Genomic DNA, 23535 nt, shown 5'->3' with positions numbered 1-23535 from the left:
CAACATCCTCTAGCGACAAACCATTCATCCATTTGTTTCTAAACTTTAAACATGCAGTAAATTAGAAACGAGAATGTAAATTTTAAAGAAATTTCATTGCGTGCTAAAATGTACAAAACTTTCAGCGACTGGTTTTCGACCTAAATGTGAACACCGATTAGAAGAATACCCAGGAGGCCACGGAAGGGAAACATAACACTGTTACCAAAATTGTTGCCCTTTGCAGTAAATGATTTGCCCGAATTAAACATATTTTCAGGAGTTGGAGGGTGAGTGGGTGGATAGAAAGAGTGGAGGCAGCGCTCCACAATAGGAGGAATGTCTCAGTGTGTCATTATGGTGTCCATGTCAATGCATGTTTGGTATTGTAAGTATATGTTGTAAACATCTGTGAGAATGGGCCTGCTTTTTCTCATGTTCTGTAAATATACGACAGACATCTTGCATGGTAGGAATAGTATTGTTTTACAGCCAAAACTCCGGAGGGGGTTTTATTTAGCATTCCTGCTCCGGAATGAGCCTGATGACTGTAAAATGAGTCAGACATAACTGTAATCAACTTTACATTATCTGGTGCGCACACAAACCCACAAGCGTATATGATGAATGGATGTGATTGTGCTTTAAATGTATGCACCCAAATGCCTTTCAGAGGGAGCTAATTCGAGAACTTCATGTAGTGAAATACTAGTAACAGATCGTTTGTGTTGAAAGGGGGAAAAACAATTCAATGTAAAAATACTTTTTTTTTTTTTTTTGTTGTTGTTTCAAGTGGAGGAATTTTTCTTGCCTTTTTTTCTCTGAGGCGAAGCTCCTCTGAGAGTGGAATACAAATAACTTTGAAGCACGCTGTGGATTTTTGTGGATGCTAAATTTGGTTTCTTCCTGTTTTGTCTCCATCAAACACAGTTCAGGTTGCTCTCGAGTCAAACATGCAGGAGCTCACAGATTCACTCCCTCTATTGAGCCACGTGCTCTGATGGAAGTTTGGGTCTTTGATTCTCAACTTTGGGTGCGAGACGTAGGAACTTTAACATGTTGACTAAACTCTTCCGGATGACTGTGATATTTTTGACATTCTGTCCCGTTACTTGCTGCTACTTTCTCATCAGTTGTTCGCGAGGTCTCGTGTTTTTCCGAGCCCTCCTCTTCCAGACTAATTGTAAATTGCTGCCATGTCCTCCCCCGGCTCTGAGAGCAGCAGAATAACTCCTGTTGTGTATTTGTGCGCATTCCTATCACGACTCTGTGAGAGCTGAGGGACGTTACCACCACCCCCCATTACCGCTAAACACTACTGTCTCCTCTTTAATTAGCCATTCATAGAGGGAAGATATACACTGCGCTGACGCTTTTACCGGGACAGATGGGGCTCTTTTCTTTTTCTCTCTCTCTCTCTCTCTCTCTCTCTCTCTCTCTCTCTCTATGGTGTGTATGTGTGTGCACACCTGCATGTGTGCAGAGCTGGTCAAGCAACAAAGCAGACAGATGCAAATGCTTTTCCACTTGTGTCTCCCCCTCCCCGTTTCCTTTTCTCTCCGTGTCTTCGTCAGTTAGAGCGAATGGGGTTTTTAGGTGTATGTGACTGTGCTGGTGTTTATGTTGGGTAGGATCCACCCCGCAGCAGAGCCCACAGTAGAATTAGACCAAGTGGCTCAAGCTGAGCCAAGCACAGCCATGGCCATGGAGGATGGCTGAGGAGTTTGTTCAGTACTTTTAGGGAACATAGGTTGGTTACGAATTAGTGATTAACTGCTTATTAATGACCAACAGTAGTAGTTCCTTGTTGTACATGAAGCTGCACTAAATTAGATAAAAAAAACCTGACAGATGCTTTGCAAATCTACAGAAGAGGATCAGGGCCACTGGACAAAATCTTTAGGGTTCTGACTTCTTTTCCTCACAATTCTGCCTTTAAACTCGGAATTCTGTAAAAAAAAAAAAAGTCTTTTAAAATTCTGAATTTAAAGTTAGATTCCTATGAAAAAGTTAAGAACTCCAAATTATATTCATCTTTTTACCCTAATCCTCATCTGTACAAATCAGTCTCTGAGCCAGCGTATGATAATTAGTTCCTAGATATCTGTGAATCTCTACATGGGCCCGTAATGAGTCGCTCTTGATTAATGCTGAATCAGCTTCCAAATGGCACCGAAGCAATAACACGTGATTATTTCCTCGGCTGCAGCTTTGTGTGCTGTCATGTCGAAGCATTACCTCACCCCACGAACAAGTTGCAACTCCGTGAGGAGGCGTTAATCTAGTGATAAAAATGTCTGTGTAACAGGAAAGTGGCCCGAATATTAGTTATTGGTTTTGTGCCCTTTCGCAGCAGATCCAGCATTAAATCCAGTCATTAAGTAGGTGCTTACTATGCAGATTCACAGATATCAAGGATCTAATCATTGTACACTGGTTCAATAAATTAAAAAAACCCTCTGCTCCGGGGATGAAGTTGGACAAGAAGTGCTTGCTGTTGCTCTTTTCCCCTTGTTAACTTTTCTCAATTTCCCGTACCTCGTTTTAAAGCGTCACCATTTGTTTTATTGTGTGGATAACTGTGAACAATGCACTTTGGACCAAACTCGTAAAAGCAAGAGGCCTGTTCCCCCTCACCACATCCAGCATACTAATTTGCAATTCCACGAACTGCAAATCAATACGGATTCGGAGACGTTTCCTGAAAGCTACAATTACACTGTCGACAGCGGCTGGACTCTAATATATCCACTGTTTTAACCAAATGTCAGCCTTCGCAAAAAATAATATTTACTGAGGATTCCTTTAAAGTAAATAATGGGCCGCCAGATGCTGCTTATCATACGGGTTACCCAATCTCAACTTAAGCCTGAGTTCTGCTTTAGGGAATGCGTGGTCCTGGCATCGAGAGAGGGACTGTGTGCCATTGACTCTCATAAATCCAAATAACGGAGCAGGTATGGTTGCGAATGTGGCTGTTTGGCTTTTCATTTGTATATGTTAGGATATAATCTCTGTTCCTGTGCCTGCGCTGATCTTAAAATATAGTGTTGACTTACTTTTTATGGCTGTGGTCTGCCTTCCCAGTAGATCATGAACATTTGCATGTCTGTATATGTGTGTGTGTGTGTGTGTGTGTTTGCTTTTTCACCTCTGCTTCCTGCTGCAGCCTCTATCTGTGTGGCCACACTCGATCTACATGTTAAGACCCACATTTACGGATTATTTATTCCGTCTTTTTTGCCTCCAAGGACAGAGGTGTTGATTCCTCTCTTCCCCCCAGTGGATTCCCCTTCGTTACATGCGCTCATTCACACACACACACACACACACACACACACACACACACACACACACACACACACACACACACACACTCAGCCCTGTCTCCTCACAGCCTCTCCCTTCGGGGCAGGGGTTATGCGGTGTCATGCAGGTTAGGTCTCTCTCTGGGGGGTTTCGCCTGGAGGCAAACCTGAGAGAGAAAGAGGAGTGGACTGAGCGGAGGGGGAAGAAAAAGAAGATAAAAAAAACGCAGTAGAAGAAAGATACTTGGGAGTAGATTTGTATTGTGAATAGAATCAAGGGAGTGAAAGAGGGATCTCGAGAATGAGAGTGAGTTCAGGCAGGGTTCTGGGGGGGTGTAGTGTGAGGAGGAGGGAGAGCGGTGGGGGAGGAGAGGAGGGGTAGGGGTGGAGTCGGGGGCTCTGCTATTTGTAGATCCTTGTGATGGATGACTGGTGTGTGTATGTGAGTGAGAGAGAGAGAGAGAGAGAGAGAGAGAGAGAGAGACTGGCTTTTTTTTCCCTTTCTGCTCTTTGCCTATTCCCTCTCTCTTCAGGCGAGCAGAGCAGAGCAGAGCGGGACTGAGCGAGAGGGAGGACAGAGACGCAGACGTGCGCAGACCAGAGCCACGGCAACTCCACAAAGACGAGAGAGGAGAAGAGTTTGCAAAGGAGAAAAATAACAAGGAAAAAAAAAAGAAAAAAGCTTTTTTTGGGGGGGGTCCTTTTTTTTTTTACATCAGCAAAAAACTGTGGTGGATATCAGACCTACAACCAAAAGAAAAAAAAGGATTTGCTTTGCTTCACAGCTGAAAGGAAAACATATTAGCATTTTGTTATAGTTTTCTATTTATATTCACCACAAATATATAGAATTATTCTAGAGGACTTGCGAGGTGCAGCAGGACTCTTGGGAGACAAAGGCGGACAGAGACAGAAGTTGAGAAGAAGTAGAAGAAGAAGAAGAAGAAGAAGCTGGCTGCAGTGGTGGTGAATATGCCCGTTAGAGGTAGCTGTTCTGGTGCAGGCATGGGCAGGCTGGCCGGGCAGCCACTCTGGATGTGGGTGGTGATGCTCTCTGCTCTGCTCATGGGCAATGCCAGCGCCTGCCCAGCCTTGTGTACCTGCAGTGGCACCACAGTGGACTGCCACGGACTGGGTCTCAGAACCATGCCAAGGAATATCCCCCGCAACACTGAGAGACTGTGAGTACCATCTGTACTCTACTCCCCGTGTGTGTGTGTGTGTGTGTGTGTGTGTGACAGAGTAACTCCCTGACGGTGTCCTTCTGTCTTCTCCCCTCACTGTTTCACTTCTGCATCCCGGCTATGTTGTATTCTATCACGATGCCTGAATATATTGTAGTGGCGCACATGACTTTCCTCAGAGTGAAAGAGAACAATAGCTCTGCCTTTGGAGGTGTGTGTGTGTGTGTGTGTGTTTGTGTGTGTGTCAGTCAGTCACTCCACTGGCATTCCAGTCAGGTATAAATAGGCATGAGGGACTGGAAAGAGCAGGAGCAGATGTGCGCCTTTCACATGTGTCCATAATTTACTTACCTGCTTGTTCATGCCCTCTGCATGTATTGGAAAAAAATAAAATAAAATCAATTCTAAAGCAAAATTTTTTGCTCCTCTTGTTAATGTGCCACACGTTCAGAGGATAAGAAGGAAGTTTGCCTTCAATTTCACATCTCAAATTCTGTGGAGACGGAGGCAGAGATTGGCCGGCTGGTCTGCGGTCAGCTGGGATTCTGTTATATTTGGGAATATGTTTCCCCCTTCCTCGTATCATGTGTCCTGTCTGTGCAGCACTGTGCCTCCCTTTATCACTTCCCTCTCCCCCCCTTCTTCCCCTTCCCACTTTCCTTCCACTCCCGGGCCGAAGACTCCCCCCCTCTCCGTGCCCCCCGAACGCTCACTCCGCAAATTGTTAAATCATGTAGAAAATTAAGCAAATCTGCTACTTAAGCAAGCCTTGTGCGAAGGATCACGTAGCTGTCTTGTAAAACAGAGGGGCGGATGGGAGACGGAGGGAAGAGGTGAGGCAGACGCCGGCTCGCGGAGTGGAGTTTCTCTGTCTTTTCTGACATTCCTCTGAAATATTCATCAGTAAATCAGAAGTGAGGAGTGCAAGGGGAAATAGATTGTTCTATTTCAGCTTTTAGAATATCAATCCTGAATAAAACATGCGGTGGGAACGGAGGAGAGAAAGCCTGTGTCAGAGGCAGCGTTGGCATAGTGGGAGCTGGCTGCATATTTTATGCTTTTCATATTTAATTTCTAAGAACACCTTCTTTTTTTTTTTCTCCTGCCTGCCGGTCTGCATGTTTTTCCGGGTTGCTTCTGTGCGCATGCTGCCTCAACAGTGAAGCAGGGAGGAAACGTGGTCATTTTGTGGTTTCCTTTTTACATGAATGGCCATTCACGCTGGAAATATCCCCCTGCCCCTCCAACTCAAGAGCATTTTTGTGTTAAAAAGTTGTTTGTGCATTCATAGGTCGTGTACAGCGAGGGGATTTTATCCATGTAACATCTCTGGGTGTTTTTCCGGGCACACTCAGGACGCCGCATTTTAAACACGACGCGTATAAAAGGTCGCGTGTAATTTATTCCTGGGTCGTCGCCTTTTCTTTCTGTGTGTGTGTGTGTGTGGTGGTGCATGTATTAGCTGTGTGTGTAGGTCACGTAGAAGGAGAAGTACTACTTAACAATGGAGACCTCTTCTGGACCTCTTCACGTAGGGTGATTCATCAAGGTGATCGTGCAAGTCAAACGCAGCCCACCCTGCCTTGCATGATAGTCCCATGTGCAACGCTAGATTTATGTGTGTGAGTTTGGAAAATGTGCGTTTACGTGCGTGAAATTGTGCAAAAGCGGCCGGGGTCAAACATGAGTAATGAGCCGGTGAAGTTTCTCGTGGGCTCGTCCCAGAGGCCGGTGGCCGTCGCCTTCCGGATAAAATGGTAACAGGAGCTTCTTTCTGTTTTGAAAGAAAAATTCAAATTATGAAGAACGTTGCAAAATGTGCCCGCCTCACTTTAACAGAAGGAGGAGGCATCGTAGCAAAGTGAAGGAAAACAAAAAAAAAAGGGGTTGCACTACTTCACTGTGTGTTTATAGATATCTGTGTGGATGTAATGTATACAGGGTGATGCTTTTGCAAGATAGAGAGTGTGTGTTAGAGGAAGGAGGGGATTGGTTTTTGGGAGAAAGTGTGTGTGTGTGTGTTTGTGGGGTGGGGTGCGTGTGTGTGTGTGTGTGTGTGTGTGTGTGTGTACGGAGGGTGTTGAGACAGACAGCAGAATCCCATTTGCACTTGTCAGTGTGGGTTTGGATCAGGTCTGACCCCTGCGCTCCTCAGACTGAAGCCTGTAATGAGACTGTGAGCTCGGCGTATTAAAATCACACCCTCGCCTTCGCACGGGCCACCGGCCGCTCCCTCCCCCTCTCCTCCCCCTCCTTCTCTCTACGTCTCTTCCCCTTGTCTCAGTTCCTTTTCTGTATTCATCTGCCGTGGCGAAAATGGCACATGGTGATCACACTGATATCTACCCTGAGAGAGAGAAAGAAAAAAAAAAACAGCATCTGTAAGGCAGATTAAAGTCACTCTGCACACAGAAGAGGCTGATCGTTGAGCTGTGAGGTGGACAGGTATTGACCAGTCCTGCTTTATCTCTCTAACAGCCCTGCTGCTTAGATTGAGTGTGTGTCTCATCTGTGAATGAGTTGGTTTACAGAAGGAGAGGAGTTGTGTGTGTGTGCCTTCAGCTAATTGCGTATTGATGATGTAGTTTCCGTGCCAGAAAATACCCAGCACTGAGATTTGGGGGCATGTTGGAGCTCTTCCAGAACAGGGAAGGTGGAGGCTGCACACCATATGTGTGTGTGTGTGTGTGTGTGTGTGTATAAATGTGATGCTCACTTGTGTTTGTTCATAAACTTGAGCATGTGCCTCCGTGTGTGTGTGTGTGCTTGCGTGCCGTGAATAAGTAATGTGAGATGAAAACACATGCGGTTTCACTGGTGGCTCCCTCGCTTCGATCACCATGTTTATGTATTTGGGGGTTGTGAGGTGGGAGGTTTGTGTGTGTGTGTGTGTGTGTGTGTGTGTGTGTGTGTGTGTGTGTGTGTGTGCGTGCGCCAGGGAATGCCTGCAGTGTCTCTGGCACCAGCAGTTGCTGGTACAACTGACAGCCCACCGGCCACCTGATCCATAATTTACCCCGACAAGACTGAACACTGCCTGGCCACTTACCTGCCAACTCTGGCTATGTTGCCAAAGTGGAAGGAGCGAGATGGGAAAAGACAAAGGTAGAGGGGTAGAGGGGTGAGGGGGTGGAGCTGCGGAGCGGTGGGGGTCGAGAGGAGGATTGGAGGTTGGCACAGTAACTAAGGTGGTGATCACTAATGATGGGATTACTGCACAGAGGGATGAAGAGACGTGTAACTTCACCACAGAGCTAATGAATGAAAAAACGAGGTAATGTTATTTATTATGAGGGGCAACATAGGTCTCTCCCTGAGGCGGACTCAATTTCATTCAGGTCCTTTTTTTTTTTTTTTTTACAGTCTAATATATCCATCCTCGCAGCCGGTAATCCCGTGAGGAGTGATAATGCCTGGAATGAAGATCATTCAGAGAATGTTTATGCTCAGTGGAGGATTGTGAAATTACAGGCCTGGGACTCAGTCAGTTCAATTTACTGCCTGTTCTACACAGCTGTGGTCTTTTCTCCTGCACTGAATACTGAGGTGGACGCCATCGCTAGAGCGGCCTTTGGAGTTTTTTTTTTTTTCTTTTTCTTTTTGTGAGCTGCCTTGTGAGCCCTCTGGCAGACAAAGCATGTGGTAATATAGTCATTGTAGACCAAAGTGGCTCTCCTTGTAACAGTCTGTGTTGTTTTTTATTTTTCGGCTGGTTGAAGAGTGCCTTTTGCTTGTCTAAGCAGAGCGCTGACAGACTGCTGAGCATCAAAGCCAGCTGCTGTGCGTCTAAACTCCCCCCCAGACCCACTGACCTGCTCTCCTGATGAGCGCCGCTACTTTATGGAAGTGTCTGATTGCACACACCCACACACGTCCCACTGACCCCATCAGTGGGACACGTGTGTGTGTGTGTGTGTGTCAAAGAATGACCTCCAAAGTCAATGCACAGGCTTTTTTTTTTCCTTTTGTTTTGTTTCTGTGCCTGTCTGACATGCTTATAACATGTGTGTGCACGCGCATATGCGAGTGTACATGCATGATTGCTTTTCACACCTATCTAGGAGTGGCTGTATGTTAGCAGACCGTGAAAATCGAATTTGGAGAATCCACCTGGATCACCTTTCATCTCTCAGAAGTCCATCTTTCCTTTTAACCCTCCTGGCTAGCCAGTGAGGAGCTGGCACTGGGGAGAGAAGGGGGTGGGTGATGTCTGTGTGTGTGTGTGTGTGCATGTTAAATACACATCAGTGAACACTCTCCTGACATTGTAGATATGCCTTCATAATCCACATTTCACGCTCGTCAAGATGCTTTTGATGTGAGGCAGGTTTGAGAGGAAATTATGGGCAGCAGTCCAGATGTAAGGGGCTCTTGATATCTGCATCCGTCTGTGCACTTATCGTATCAGTGCAATGTCTGCTGCAACACTGATGTTTTAACGTGCCCCGTCTGAGACGTACTTAAATCTCAAAAACAGACTCGACTATTAAAAGAGCCCAAGATCTCTCTATATCTGACGAAGGCTTACTCCGAATCTTCATATTTAGCAGCTGAAGTCAGCACATGTTTGGCATTCTTCCTCGAAATATCAACAAAACAATTACTTGACTATCTTTCTGTCTTCTGACCGGACTAATCACTTAATTGACTTATCGTACCGGCGCATGCAGTAAGGTTATCTGCTCGCACATGAGCTAATCTTCGCACAGAGCTGGAGGAATGCAGATATCGGTGTTCTCGGCGGGCGGGGGGGAGAGCCGAGCACAGAGCAACTCTTTATTCTTCGGGATCAACAGACAGATTCGTGCACACATGCAGCATCCATCAAATTACCCGTCGTCAGCGCACATCTGTCAGGCAAACGTCTTCTGTGTGGAATAACTGAAACATAATAGATGTGGCAGAGCAGATGTTTTATCCACATGATACACTTCACAGTCAAAGTACACATTCATGCAGCCTAAATGCCTTCATGCGGGACTCAAAGCCACAACAGAACCTCAGCGTCTGTCGCTGAACAAACTACAGATAGAGCGGGGAAACCATGAAAGAGCCTTCAGTCCGCGCTTCTGCCGCAGCCCGGTGTGTGTTCTTTCTCCAGCCTGCGGCAGTAACACGCATCGGAACAGATGTTTAATTGATTGACTTCGGCCTGAGAAAGCGTCAAAAGTTATCTACGTTTGATCAGAAAGTGGCTGTGTGCTACTTTCCTCCCTTGTCTTTTCCCACCTCCCAGTTTTTAGCCCTGCTGTCTTGTCTACTTCTTGCTTACAGCAGCATTTGCCACATTAAAAACAACTCTGAAACAACTCCTCGACAAGGTTGTTATTGTCACGCCAAGGCCAGGTAGAAACAGCACTACAGCACAAGACAGATGCTTGGCTCTTGGTCCCCGGCGTTTGATTGTAGCAGTTCATAAAATGAGATACAGGAGACCGTGCACGGCCCTGCAGGGGTCAAGGTTCTCTGACAGTGAGTGTGTGTGTGTGTGTGTGTGTCCGTGTGCGATGCATGTGCAGGACCTGCTCGATGTTTACCTTGCTTATCGGTAATCTTGCTGCTGAGACCTGACTGAGCGGAATGAAAAACTGTAAATAGCCCTTGAGGAGCCTGGGAGCTGGGAAAACACTCTCAGGCGTCTATGCACACACACACACACACACGCACGTACGCTCACTGACGCACACACACACACTAAAAATGTACAGCGGAGGGCCTTAACTGCTCGTCTGAAAGCCGCATTTCAATGGGAAGGGAGTGTTTTTTGTTCAAGCCGAGCAGAAATCTGACCTCTTAGTGTGGATAGAAGTGTTCCAGTTGGGTTTAAGAGCGTGTTATTTTGGTCATGGTGGTCTGCGTTCTCTCTCTCCTTCTTTCTTTCTTTCTTTCACTTCCTCAGTCTCTCTAATTTTGAGCAGGCGTTTGTTTGCAGGCCCAGGCGGTACGGCCTGGTTCCGTACTCTGTCGGAACCAACCAGTATGTAGGTCACTTTTTCTCCTCACAGTCTACCCGGCCTCGTCTCTGCGCTGACGTTTCCCAGACAGCCCGTCAGCTCTTTCGCCGGCTCTCCCGGCTACTTGCAACACTCCGCCGCACTTCTCCACGCTGTCGCTTTCAGGCAGCTAACAACACTGTCAGAGCGGCTCTGTCTCCTTTTCTGTCTCTCAGTGACTCTATCTTTTTTTTTCTCCTACCGCCCCCCCTCTCCCTTTCTCTCCTCCTGCGTGTTTCACGGCTGTCACGTCCATATGTCGTACAGTCTGGAGGAAGAGGAATGCTTCGCTCTTCCGCGGCTTCTCAACCTGTTCAGTTCATTCATTAAGGGGAGAGCGCTCGCCCGGTCGGGTCGAATAGCGTTATTAGTGTGTGATTGTGGCTAATGAGCATCCACGCTCGTGGGCTGTGCAAGACCTCGGGCTTCTGATCATCAGATTGTTTCCACAGTGAGGAGTTTGGACCGCACCGTGCCACTGATCCCCAATCAGCTGGTTTCTGTCCTCCCTGCCAGGCTAAAGCTGTTCAGGACAAATGGTCCCGTGGCTCTCGCAGCAGCGATACAGAATGGCTGCACTGCAATAAAAAAAAAAAAGAGCCTTAATAAGTCATTAAAGTCTAATTTTCAGTGAGGAGAGGGGCGTGATTGCGTTTAAGCTCCTGTCCAGTCTGCCTTTCTTCCATGTGTTCAACCTGCAAAATAACAAGGCTCACGTTTGACCCCTCGATTAAGGATTATTGTGGTGTTTTTTAGGTTTGTCCTTGCTTGTATAACTGGATGCTGGAAGAAAATAAGCAGCTGTGAGCGTTAAGATAAGAATAGAGAGTGAGGGGCAGTAAGTGCGAGACAAAAGGTCTATTTTCAACTTGTGAAATGCTTTTGTTAGCCAGCTAGCCATGTTTGCTAGGCATGCGCCCTGTCCTGCCCACTTCTGTGCACCACTGCCTGTGAGCATACCTCTCGCATTGCCACTTGTTTTGTGGCTGCAGGGACGATTAAACTGAAGCTTGTGTTCCCACCTTTTAAGAGTCATAGATTGGGACATTTCTGTGGCAGCAATGATGGCTGTGCTATTATTAGACTTGCATCTGGATTTGTAAAGATCATCCGATCGTTGGTTTTATGCCCGAAGTTTGCTAAAAAAGTTCAGTTTCTCAGACTTTGTCCAGAGTAAACCTTCTTCCCAAGCAAATCAATGAAGGATCTCTGGCAGTGTTATCACTTCACCTTATCCTTCTAACTGAGAGGGTATTGCCGAAATCGAAAGCTCATTCTGAGCGATCGTCTATTTAGAATCTAAATCTTCACAGCCCTCAACTCTCTTACAAATTGGACCTCTAAATGGAGGTCTTGCTTCAAACGACGATTCTGACTTGACGGCATCTACTTTCATCTGAGTTCTGCCGTGTTTCTGCGTGCGCTGATCGTGTTTGGTGCAGCCGACTGCAGCCAACAGTAGTTTCTCTTGTGAGCATTATGTTCTTTGGCCGTGGCCCGGTGTGCATTCCTCGTTACAGTATATTTATATGGTCTTTGTGTATGCGTTTAAGAGACAGAGCACATGTGGATGTCGGCGTGAGTGTATCTGTACGCAGGCCTAAGTGAGCCAGCGTGTTTGCTTATCCTCCCTCTGGTCTCGGGGTTTCATTTCATGTGATGTTGCTCAATTCGAACCAGGTCCCCCCTCAGCCGTGGGACCCCAGCAGCTGGCAGAAATAAACATAATGAGTTTTTCAGCATTGTAGCAGTGCTCTGAGCACCCCCACCCCCCCACCGAATTTTGAATTATAGAGATGTGGAGCGGCAGAGCGTAACTTGCCGCGCGTCCACCCGAGGGAAGGCGCACCAGGAAGCACTCCCAGGCATCAATCAACTTGGGACGGAAGATGAAGGGGGATTAGATAGTGATGTCATAAATCCACTTGCTCTGCAGGAAGTGTGTCAGCGGTGGGAATCCTTACAGAGTTTCCAGAGGATGGAATGGATTTGACTGAAGCGGCTGGAGGTGGAAATCCTTCGCTGTAAGAACTGGGAATGATACCTAATAATTGCCGGTCTATTAAAGTAATACTGCAGTACTGTAATATGAAAACCCGCCAGTACTACGAAACATCTGTCTATGAAAGGAGTGAACGTGCCTTTGCTGCTGAGCCAAAAGCCATCACTCTGCTTCCTTTGATTGTAAAAAAAAAAAAAAAAAAAATAGCAGTGACTGATATTGTAGCTAATAAACAGCAGATTTTTCTTTGAGGCATTGACACCATATATTACTCAAGCGCACAGTGCCCTTATACAGACGTGGAGTCAACAGAGAGACGAGCCGCCTTCCGACTCCAGCATGTCTAGAGTCCATATTCTCTCCGTGTTCTGTTCTTAAGATGTGGGTTCACCTCCATTTTGCTCATCCATGCAGCACCAAAGTTCACTGACCATGTGTACACTGCTACTGTGTGTGTGTGAGTGCAAAATGTACTAAAGCTGATGCGAATCCCAGTTACTTTCCGTCAGCCAGCTCTACCTACAGAGCATCTTAACAGACGGAGCGTTACTTGGCGAGTTTCCCCAGAGACAGAAAGCTCTTTTGGGTCGGCGGACGGCATCAGTCGGGTCAAACTCCAGGAGCTGTGGCACTATATGTCAACCGTGTGCTCTTATCATACAGTCCAGCGTTTATTTAGAACCCTTTTTTGATGCAAAATGCACGCATAAGATAGTGAATTTCAGAGATGTGACGTTATGGTTGGGTAGGGCTCAGTATAATTGAACTGCAGGAGGTCATAACAACATGCACAAATCATCAGTCCCTGTGGCAGATGAGCCACAGAGGAAATGTTATTACCTGGGCAATTTTCTAGAGGACCCGGATATCACCTGGGCCACTTCAAGGACTCGAAAAACATTGCACGGCTTCTGTCGAGAAAAATTCTTGGGAAAAGGTCAGAGTATGGCATAAAACAGCGTGGATCCTGAGTAGTTAAAGCGTCATAGCCGGCTGGTGGCATTTTGAGCGTTGCCTAAATGTCACAGCGTTGCCGAGCAGGTGGTTGGTGGTCGGTATGGGTTTTTAAGATGGAGGCTTTCAGCAAAGATAGCGCGACACCCTCGTTTCCAGGAGCAGAAAACTCAGTTCACTCAGAACGAAACAAAACACTTTGAGAAGTTGTTGCGTAACAGCTCTGATTAGTCAACACACAGAAACTATGGCACGTCTCTTATTACGGGATAAAGCAAGACGTGAGTGCTGGGAGAGAAATGTGTGGTTTGACTGTTTATACGTGAGTCACTTCTCCACACATCCCCCCCCCCCCAACCCTCACTTTAACCATCCCTCTCCCCTTTCTCCTCCTCGATCTTTCTTCCTTTTAATGTCCTCCGGGTGTCATCAGCAGTGACCACCCTGAAGACAAGACATTGGGAATCCAGAAGTGTGTGTGTGTGTGTGTGTGTGTGTGTGTGTGTGTGTGCGCGCCTATCTGCGTAAGCACCTGTAATGAGCACCACATGTGTGTGTGTATCGGAGCCCAGGCTAATGAAGCCCAGTCCATTATTTATTTCCCGTGGCCCTGTCGCTTGGCCTGTCGATGCACCTGTGTACACACACACACACACACACACACACACACATACGCGCGCACACCATCTGTCTATAATGACCGTTCTCTTTCGTACCGCATAGCGCTACAGTCCCCGGAGTGGTCATTAGACGAGAGAAGGAGAGAGTGACTGAGCGAGAGAGACCAGCGCTTTCGGCGAAGATTTGGAAGCAGTTTTTTTGGTTGTGTTTGAGGGTGGGTGCAGGGGGGGTTGGTGGGTCGGGGGAAAGGTGGAGCCTTTAAGCTTAGAGAAGTGCAGTAGCACGGGGAAGCGTTTGCGTGCTTTTTCCTGCCTTCTTCTTCCTCCTTTAAGAGAACACAATCTGCTACCGAGGTTAAATATGAATCTTTCACAGTCTTCTGGGAGTAAGGAACACACAAGGCTTTCTCGCACCAGCAGAGATAACCGAATCCACTGAGCAACTGATGCCAGGGATGCTGCGATTGAAGTTACGAAATACACAACACTTTGGAAAGAGTTATCAGCAGGCAGAGGATGAGGGTTAACTTGCAAGAATCCGGCAGTAACCTCAGAACCTCTCCTTTTCAACTATTGTGTCTCTCCTCCCTCCTTGTCTGTCTTTCCTTTGCAGCGGTGGCCAGCTCTCAGCAGGGAGGCTGCTCCCATTATATCCACAGCACTTAGCTTTCTGGCCTTGTGGCCCTACCCAAATCCCCTCCGCTGGCTCCTGCTAATCCCCACCAATAGTAGAAGGACAGGGCAGACAGAGGGAGGCGGGAGAGGGGGGGTGTTGGTGGCAGAGGGCTGGAACAGAAAGACAAACAGGCAGCTCAAATGTGGCCTCCATTTTAATAGGACTTCCTAATATCTCCCAGTGGAATCAGAGCCGAGCGCGAACGCAACCTTTCCCGCCCTGCCCGTCAATATGCTTTACATTTTACATCACGTCGAAGGCAATTTGAATTTCTAAAAAAACAAACAAAAAAAACCCGCCAGCAATCACAGACATTCTCAGCATATATTACACCAGAAGCTTTCGCAAACAGCTCGGGGCACTGTGTTTGTGTGTGTGTGTGTGTGTGCACTGTGTGTGGTTTTGCCTCAGGTATCAGTAGGCAAAGATGCCTCCACGCCACCCGCCCACTCCCTTTTCGTCGTACAGGTTCAGAGGGCGAATGAGGATGAATAATTCACACGTGTTTGCGTGTCTGTCTTCGCAGGGAGCTGAATGGGAATAACCTCACACGCATCACCAAGAGTGACTTCGCCGGACTCAAGTACATCCGAGTTCTGTAAGTACCCCGTGTTCATGTGTGATGACGAGATGTTTGTATGTGTAGCTTGTCTGGGTTTGTCCATCCATGCATACCTGAGCCGGATTCTAACCTCGCCGCGCACAAGTTGTGCAGACTTGCTGCTCGGATTAGCATAAACCCAGTGAAGTGGAGATGCTTCTGTCGAGAGTCCTACTCCAGAGTACATTAAGCTACTGAGCGGCCGCGGCGAGTGAAGTAATGGACTTCTCTCCCACTGTATTCTGGACATTGTAGTAGCACTTACCATCCCTTAGACACACGCGCGCTCACTTGCCCTCCGTTCCCCACCACATCAACGCGCAGTGTGTGCACAGGCGCCGGTCCTGAACGGGCCCTCGTCCCAGTTAACACACTCAGGTGAAGTCATTGACCCGCCTCTGTGTTGAAATTAAGCAGCACTTGTGACTTCAGGTAGCCGTAAAAGTGTCTACATGCATACACGCGTGGTGCCATAGGCGCTTAAAACGCTGCCGGAGGGGAAGCTGCGTAGACTCGAGCGTGTTTCAGATGTAACGCGAGCCACGCCGTAATTCCCGCTGCCCGTGCGAAGCCGCGCTATTTTCGAGCCTCGCCGTTACCCGCCCACCCCCCTGTCCGCTCCGCGTCCCCTCCCCGTCCCTCCTATGCATGCCTCCTTTTCCGCACCACCTTCTTAGCCCCACGTGGAGGTTAAATGCCTTCATGTCGGCAGCTTGTCACCAGCGAGTAAGAAGGAAACAACTCCTTGCAGGGGCACTAAAGACAGAACTACCCGTGCTGTAAAAAAAAACAAAAAAAAAAACAGATTCCGTCACAGCCACCACTGTGTTACACACCCGTACACGCGATGCATGATTAACGTGGTGTAAGAAGTCTGTGTCTGGGTATCTGGAGGGGGGGGGGTGACCTCTGCGGTGCAGCAGCATCAAGACTAACAGAGGGTTGACCTCTGATCCTGCTGACCCCTTGGCAACCCTCGGAAGGAGCCAAACAGGAACAGAGGTTTATCTTTACAGTCAGCTGCCATCTATCCTGTCGGCCTAAAATCAACACAGCTGATTTACCTCCATTCGTCTGGAACTGGGTGGGGGGGGGGCGAGGCCGGTCTAAATCAGCAGTGTGTGTGAGAGAGGAAACACAGAACAATCGAGAAAAAGTAGAAAGAAAGAGATCAGACTGTCAAACTGCCAAAAAAAAAAAAAAAAAAGTTTTCTCAATCCAGAAGTAGTCATCACGATTTTTTTTTTTTTCTTTCGCGCTTCCATCTAAATTCATGAGAAAGAGATCGGAGGTGAATTGCACTCTTCTCTCTATGTTTATGGAGTGCGAACAGTGATTAGCATTTATATTCGATGGGGAGGAAGCCCAGACTGCTGAGTTGCAGCGGCGGCGTGGCCTCACAGGAGACATGAGAGGTCGCCTTCAACACAGAACAGTTGTATACGTAATGAAGGGAAGCTCTTGTTGCTTCTGAAGCCGCTGGACGCTTTTCTCTCCTCCCCTGGCCTTGTGTTATTGTAACACTTCCAAAAACCATCCCGGCCCTCTTTTTTTTTTTTTTTTCTCTTTTTTTTTTAGTGCACGTTAGCTTTGGCAGTGGAGGTGAGGAAGGAGATGTGTTCCTGCCTTGTGCGTGTGTGTGTGCTGTATGTTTGTGTGCATCCCTGTTTGTTTGCTCATGACTAATCGCCTTGATGTGCTGCCTGCAGCTCTCATGCCATCCAACAGGCACACATAAACATGAGCCCACTTTCCCCTTGATCGTGCCAATTGTAAAAAAAAAAAAAAAAAAACCCTTTGGAGCCCACCTCGGTTTCCCCTCTCACACTCTCTGACCCCCTGCCTACCTTTTTTCGTCTCGTCTCCGCCCAGCCGCTGCGCCCGGCGGACCACACCAGAGCCGGGACCCGCACTTTCTGAGCCACCTTAGAAACTTTTCCTGGCTGCTATTCCTGCTTCTCGTGCCAAGATTCCACACTGTGCCCCCAGTCCGCACCACTGCCCTGTCTCTGTGTGTGTGTGTGTGTGTGTGTGTGTGTGTGTGTTATGTGTGTGTATGGTGGGGGTGTTGGATATACTGCACCCAGCTTGAAAATACTTACTGTAAGAGGTCTGGCCACCAAAAAAACCCCAAAGCCCCCTATACTTTGTTAATGCCCGAGTGACCATATTGCGTAGTTTTTTTTTCTAAAGGTCTCTTTCAATCCTCTTTCTGCAGGCAGCTGATGGAGAATCAGATTACCGTGATCGAGCGCGGGGCTTTTGATGACATGAAGGAGCTGGAGAGACTGTGAGTACCACCCAGGGCTGAAATAACACGTCTTCATGTCTCCTCGCGAAACTTCAAATGAAAAACTCCAAACCCTTCCGCTGATCTTCATTATTCAGCGCTTGCATTAGCGTGATGAGACTACCAGGAGGAGCGCGACCGTAAATGGTGTATCAAGTGTGAGGCCCTTCCCTGTCATTCCGTTGTGGTCGGATGGTGCTGAGAGGGTACAGCGTGGGTTGGGAGTAGTTTTTTATTAGCTTTGCCTGACAGGAATGCCCTCAGTGGGAGATGTGGGCTTCAGATCCCCCCCCCCACCACCACCACCACCACCACCGCACCGCCACCGCAGACCCTGGCTCATCTGGACAGCACCAGGACTCCTCGACAGCTTGTAAACCGGCTGGGAAAAACACACAGACAAACAGGGTCGACCACACCTCGACCAGCTCATTAGCAAATCAATAGCGCTAGCCACATGGGAAACCTGCGCAGCAGATGACTGTGTGCGCGCATGCCGTCATGCACACACACACACCGCGGTTAACTTGTAAAAGACTTTCCCCTGATCTGAAACCCACATTAACAATTTACATTACCAAACTCGAGGCCATGAACAGCTTGCCTTCCCCCCTCCTCCTCCTCCTCCTCCTCCTCCTCCATATTCAACTGATCCCAAACATTGGGCAGACATATCCATGTGGCAGACCAACGTGGAAATTAAGCGGCTCGTTTCTCTAATGTTTATAAGCCACTAACCCACCAGCAGGTACAGCTCAGTGTGAACGGAGCGGCAGCAGCCCATTAATGCCCGTTGCTCCCTAAATCTCCCCCTCAGTTGGCCAGGCGCTCCACTCCGTGTATACAGTGGGTGGCGCAGATCCCAACATCTGTCTGAATGTGTCTCAAGGAATGGCGGCGGCCTGCCTTTCAGATTTGCAGCCTCTCTCCGCCACAGCCGCTGTATTCACTCCCATTTGCCTCCAATGGGCCATTCAGGGAGGAGAGAGTTGAGGTTTCCAACAGATTAGCAACAGTCTGTTCCTCATTGACTTAATTGTTGTATTTGCATAAAGCCTGCCAGTCTTGGACGTTAGTTGTTTGACATGGAGTCTGTTGCCAACCGCCGCTGCTGTCAGTGCTTCCTTGGGCTCGCATCGACTCATCTATTCCTCCTAATTTTATTTAGAAACATCTTGTTTTGATGGCTCGGCCCCCATGTTCAGATAACTAGTGGATGTAATTCACTTGCTTAAATAGGAATGCCGCTTTTCCCGTTACTCTGGGAAAGTCAGCAGGGCACGCTGTAATTTAACCGCGCGGAGATAATTTACGGCGCTGCCTGTGACTCGAGGTTTAATTCCCCTGAACTTTCAGCTGGATATTTATGTGACATTCAGAGCGCGCTGAAACACAATAGCCTGTGGCAAAGCCGATTCTACGGCAGCTAGCAGAAATTATTCACAGCCTACACAAGGGCACACACGCACAGACACACACAGACTCACCGGTTGATCATATGTTTTCCCTGCTGCAGGCGGCTGAACCGTAATCAACTGCAGCAGCTTCCTGAGTTGCTGTTTCAGAAGAACCCTGCCCTGTCTCGACTGTAAGTACATTCACTTTTTTATATATATATATCAACGGAGCACACGCTCACTTTTGCTCACGCTCTCTTTGTCCTTTCTTTATTATGCAAGCCACCGACGCCTTTCTGTGCTGCATGGTTTTTAAAAAAAAGTCTGATGAATGTTGGCTTTGGTTTGGTTTGGTTTACACGCAATTAAAGGACGATTACTCTTCAATTACACTTGCTGGATCAGGTCTCACGGCAGCATTCTGACTTATTAGGTGAAGTGTGTCCTGGGATTTCCTCTTGTCTGTAACTGGATGAGTGGAAATCTGAGTTCTTTGCACATCGTCTCGCCCTTCACGCCAAGTCGTCTGCAGTTCTCTGTGTGCGAGTCCTGTCCGCGAGAGAAGCCGCCGGTGACAGGGAGCTGGTGTGACACTGGGACTCGAAGTAAGGCCGAAGTAAGACTTTGAAATCGGTTCAAGGTGGAGGGACGCCTGCGTTGCTTAATGAGGTCGCTCGATGTCACAGGAGAAGTCCCCTCGCTCTGCCCGGTGGGCTCGTCTTGCACCGCCGCGTGAATGAAATGTGTCCTAACAGTTTTCATTCGGCTTCCACACGCCCACACATCGCTACGCTCCCGAACCCCATGCAGTGAGACAATCCCACAGTAATCCTAAACTTTTATTCCCATCTGCAGCAAGGCTCAATTTTTCTTTTTTTCTTTTTTTTTAAAGGGATAATCAGTGTCCCTGTTTGCTAGCTGATCATTCCAGCTCCCATTATTCCAGTTCAGATTACCTGGAGCATCTGGGAATAATGAAACAGTGGGACATGGAAAAATCATTTCCCTCCCTTCATCCCACACAGTGGTGCGACTAACCCGTGATCCCCGGCCTCGGAACCCCCATCTGTTTATCTTGCTTTTGATGTTTAACACCATCTTGAATCTATCTGTCACTTCCGCGCAACTGTCTCCTCGCGTCACCTATCATTATGCCCAGACCGACCTGTCGGGGCTTGAGGGCAAAGCCTCGTCCTTCGGGGGCAAGGCTGCGGCTTCCTAACGCCGAGCAGCGCCGAGTTGTCTTGTCTAGCTCGAGGAGACGCATAGCAGACCGAGGCCTTTCCCGACCAGCGGATGGCCTTGGACAAGCGTGATTAGTCCATCTGGAGCGGCGAGCTCTGCCAACAGCCAGAGGATTGTGCAAACACAGCTCCCCTGTTTCATCCGATCCAGCTTCATGCTCATTATTCTAAACCTAGCGCCGGCTTTTTCTGCCACGTTCTGCAGAGTGAGACTTTGTTTAACATCGCTTAATGGAATCGCTATGTGCCTGAGCATTACACTCATTTGTTCTCCACCCTTGGCAGGATGAAAGGGAGCCATGATGGACCTTGAAGCTTCTCAGGTGTGGAAGTGCTGTACATTCTTAAGCAGTTAAAACAAATGTGCAGTCCAGGGCCGCGGAATCAGAAATAAAGCGATCTTCGGCGCGCCTGCGCGTGATTGACAGCTGCTGTTTTTACGAAGGACTTCTAGTGCTTGTTAAAAGTTATGTCTAGTCGCGTGGGATCAGGAGCAGCAGTCGAAGACAAAGGTTTTTCTTTTTTTTTTTTTTCCTAATGTGTTTCCTAACTCCTGAACGGTGTGTCTGGGCCACACCGTGGGTTCTGGTTCCAGTCTGATGCGGTTAGGTTACAGCCTTGTCTCGCTCCCGCCAGCAGCTTTTAATGGACTTAAAAGGTTCTCCACTCCCAGGGGAAGACTTTCGCTGCTATTTCGTGTGTGCATTTGTTCGTTCGTTCATTCGTGTGTGTGTGTGTGTGTGTGTGTGTCTGAGAATGACAGGGAGAGAGAGACAGACACAGAGTCTACAGTTGCACATGTATTTGTGTCTTTGCACTTGCTCAAAGTGCTCACCGGGGCTTGTTAGGGTCTGCCTTTATGATCCTAACAAGTGAGGTTAATGTGAAAGCCCGCTGCCCTCAGGTGGAGCGCTAACCCAGATGGCTTCTTGGACGCAGCATTAATTGCCCCCTTCCCTTTTCCTGAGCTTTTTCTTTTTTTTTTTTTTTACACTCTTCCTCTCCGTCCCTCTCCTACTACCCTCATTTTCTCTCTTTCCTGCTCATTCGGCAGTGAGGGGGGGTTTGAGGAAAAGCTTGTGTAACAAAGTGGCTATTTGTCTTAGACGTCCCGCTGAGAGGACAAACAGAGAGAAGGACGTCGGGGATGGAGGGAGGGAGGCCTAGCAGATGAGATTGTCGCTCTCATTAAACTTTTGAGGAAAAGCTCGCCGGGTTAATGAAAGGCTGTCGGTTAAATGAGCAGAGGACTGTTGATTTGTGGGGAGTTTTCTTTTTTTTTTTTACACACTCGACTCCCGTGCAGTCATTAAGCTAACGGGGTAATGAGTTTTCACTACAAAGGGGAAGAAATGCTTGAAAGTGTTCTTGCTAGAACACAAATTCTGAAAAAACGGCAAATGTTCTCCGAGCTCTGGGCGATATAGGACAAAATTCGTATTTAGGTGTAATTACTTTTTATCGCCGCTATGAGGGGAAAAAAAGAAAAAGAAAGGTGCAGCGCGTCTCCTTTTATGTGCGCCACAGAGAATCGAGCCAGTGTGCGTATATGTTACTGAGCCATGTGTTCTGCTCTCCGTTTCGAGAGCCTACCTCTTTATCTCCACCCCCGTGCCTCCGTCTCTTCCCATGCCTGAGAGATACCAGAGACACTGATGCATGAGGGCCGGAGGAGAGATAATTGGAATTGATTAGAGATGATTAGAGATAGTTAGACTTAGTTAAAGCTGCCCGTGATGGATGGCTCTGACGAGAAGCCATGGGAATCGGCGGCGCAGAGGCGAGAGGCTCGGCGCAGAACATCAGTGAACAATAACAGTGAAAATAGAGTTGCATTCATCACTGCTAACGACCTGTTGCCCCCAGCCCACCGCCTCTGACTTCTCCTCATCCCACTCCCACTGCACTTCAGATCTGTAATCTACTCATCCGTGTCTGTAATTAGTGTCTTTTCGCAGTGGGAGAGCAGGAGGAAGGAAGGACCGCGGGACGGAGGGAAAAAGAAGGGGATAGGTGAGCGGAGTCGGAGGAGCGCAGAGCAGTTAGCGTGGTGGCTGGCCCCCGGGGGGGGGGGGGTGGCATCTGGTTTGGAAATAAGGGGGGGGGGGTTTGAGGAGAGGAGGAGTTGAAAGGGTACTTTGCGGTTTTTGATTGCTGTGTTGCTTGTTGCTGCCGCAAACAAATGCCGGCAAACAGCACAGGCCCGTTTTGAAGGGGGGGGTGTTGCTTTCATTAACTGCTAACACGCGGTGTGATGTGGTGGGGGGGGGGGGGGGGGGGGCGAAGGGATGGTTGGGAGAGGTTTCCCCCTTGTGTGTCTCCCTAGGAGGTATGATTAGGGAGGAGGGGAAAGGGCGTGGTAGCACCTGCATGGTGGGGTGGGGCGGCGGGGGGGGCAGAGGAAACCCTGGCAGAGGATCGGAGAGGGGATGTGTCTCATCCTTCTCCCAGATCTTTCATTTCCACGTTAATGCTTGACGACGGGTATCCCGGTGTACACAAACCCTAAACACACTCGGTGCTGAAATACCGACACACGCACACACACACACACATACACACACACAGGGGAGAAAAAAAAGAGAGGGAAAATGTAAATAATACTAATTAGACACAAACACACACAGGGTAACACTATAATTACATCTCTGTGTGCTAATGTGTGGATGGCAGGCATGCACGAGGGACTGCGTTCTTTATATGGCTCTGACTGGAGATAAAAGGGCGGCCTCAGAGATGTGTTGAAGCGGAGCTGCCTGTTCCGTGTTTGTGTTGGAGGGGACGCTGTGTTTTTCTGTTTGTTGATTGCTCGATGCTCGGGGAACGGTAGCTCGGTGCGAGAAGAAAGAAGCGTTTGGGGGGGGGACGATCTAGAATAAATAATGTGCACTATCATTAAACCTATAAATCAGCTCTCTGTCGCCGTACACCCACTTGTTTTTTGACTTCGCTCCATGCAGCTACAGTGTTTCCCCCCCTCTTTTTTTTTTTTTTTTTTTCATTTGCTGCAGATTGATTGGCTTGTAAGACTTTTTTCGTGCCACAATGGAAGCAAATTAACTCTTTCAACCTCCGACTTTATGTTTATGACTGGCTGAAAGACTGCCGTGAATGTTTTTTTTTTTTTTTTTTTTCCCTTCACTCCTCACGGCTGTTTTTTAAGTGTTCGCATAATACAGTGCTGTGAGTGCGTGTGTGCGTGCATGTGCGTCTGGCAGGCTGTTAATGGCCCGAGCTGGTCTTGTCGTTTCCTTCTCTTTGTCTCCGCTTATGAATGACCTGCCTCG

The 23535-nt window shown here is 48.1% G+C and overlaps 1 protein-coding gene across 5 annotated transcripts in view; it reads left to right on the top strand.

Annotated features, from left to right (window-relative positions):
• Positions 1 to 3782: 3782 nt before the first annotated feature.
• slit1a (slit homolog 1a (Drosophila)) overlaps positions 3783 to 23535 on the top strand; it is a 93825-nt gene continuing 74072 nt past the window's right edge. For 4 of the 5 annotated variants that reach the window (XM_037124433.1, XM_037124430.1, XM_037124432.1 and 1 more), the window contains exons 1-4: positions 3784 to 4468; positions 15243 to 15314; positions 17536 to 17607; positions 19124 to 19195. In XM_037124433.1, the coding sequence (XP_036980328.1) occupies positions 4260 to 4468; positions 15243 to 15314; positions 17536 to 17607; positions 19124 to 19195 (425 nt within the window). In that variant the 5' untranslated portion in view covers positions 3784 to 4259. Of the gene's footprint in view, positions 4469 to 15242; positions 15315 to 17535; positions 17608 to 19123; positions 19196 to 23535 lie in introns of all 5 variants that reach the window. The other variant, XM_037124431.1, reaches the window with a different exon arrangement.

The sequence above is a fragment of the Acanthopagrus latus genome, chromosome 15 (genome assembly GCF_904848185.1).
Source record: "Acanthopagrus latus isolate v.2019 chromosome 15, fAcaLat1.1, whole genome shotgun sequence".
Lineage (NCBI taxonomy): Eukaryota > Metazoa > Chordata > Actinopteri > Spariformes > Sparidae > Acanthopagrus > Acanthopagrus latus.
The sequence above is the reverse complement of the archived record's forward strand: the minus strand, read 5'-3'. Positions and strand labels throughout refer to the sequence as shown.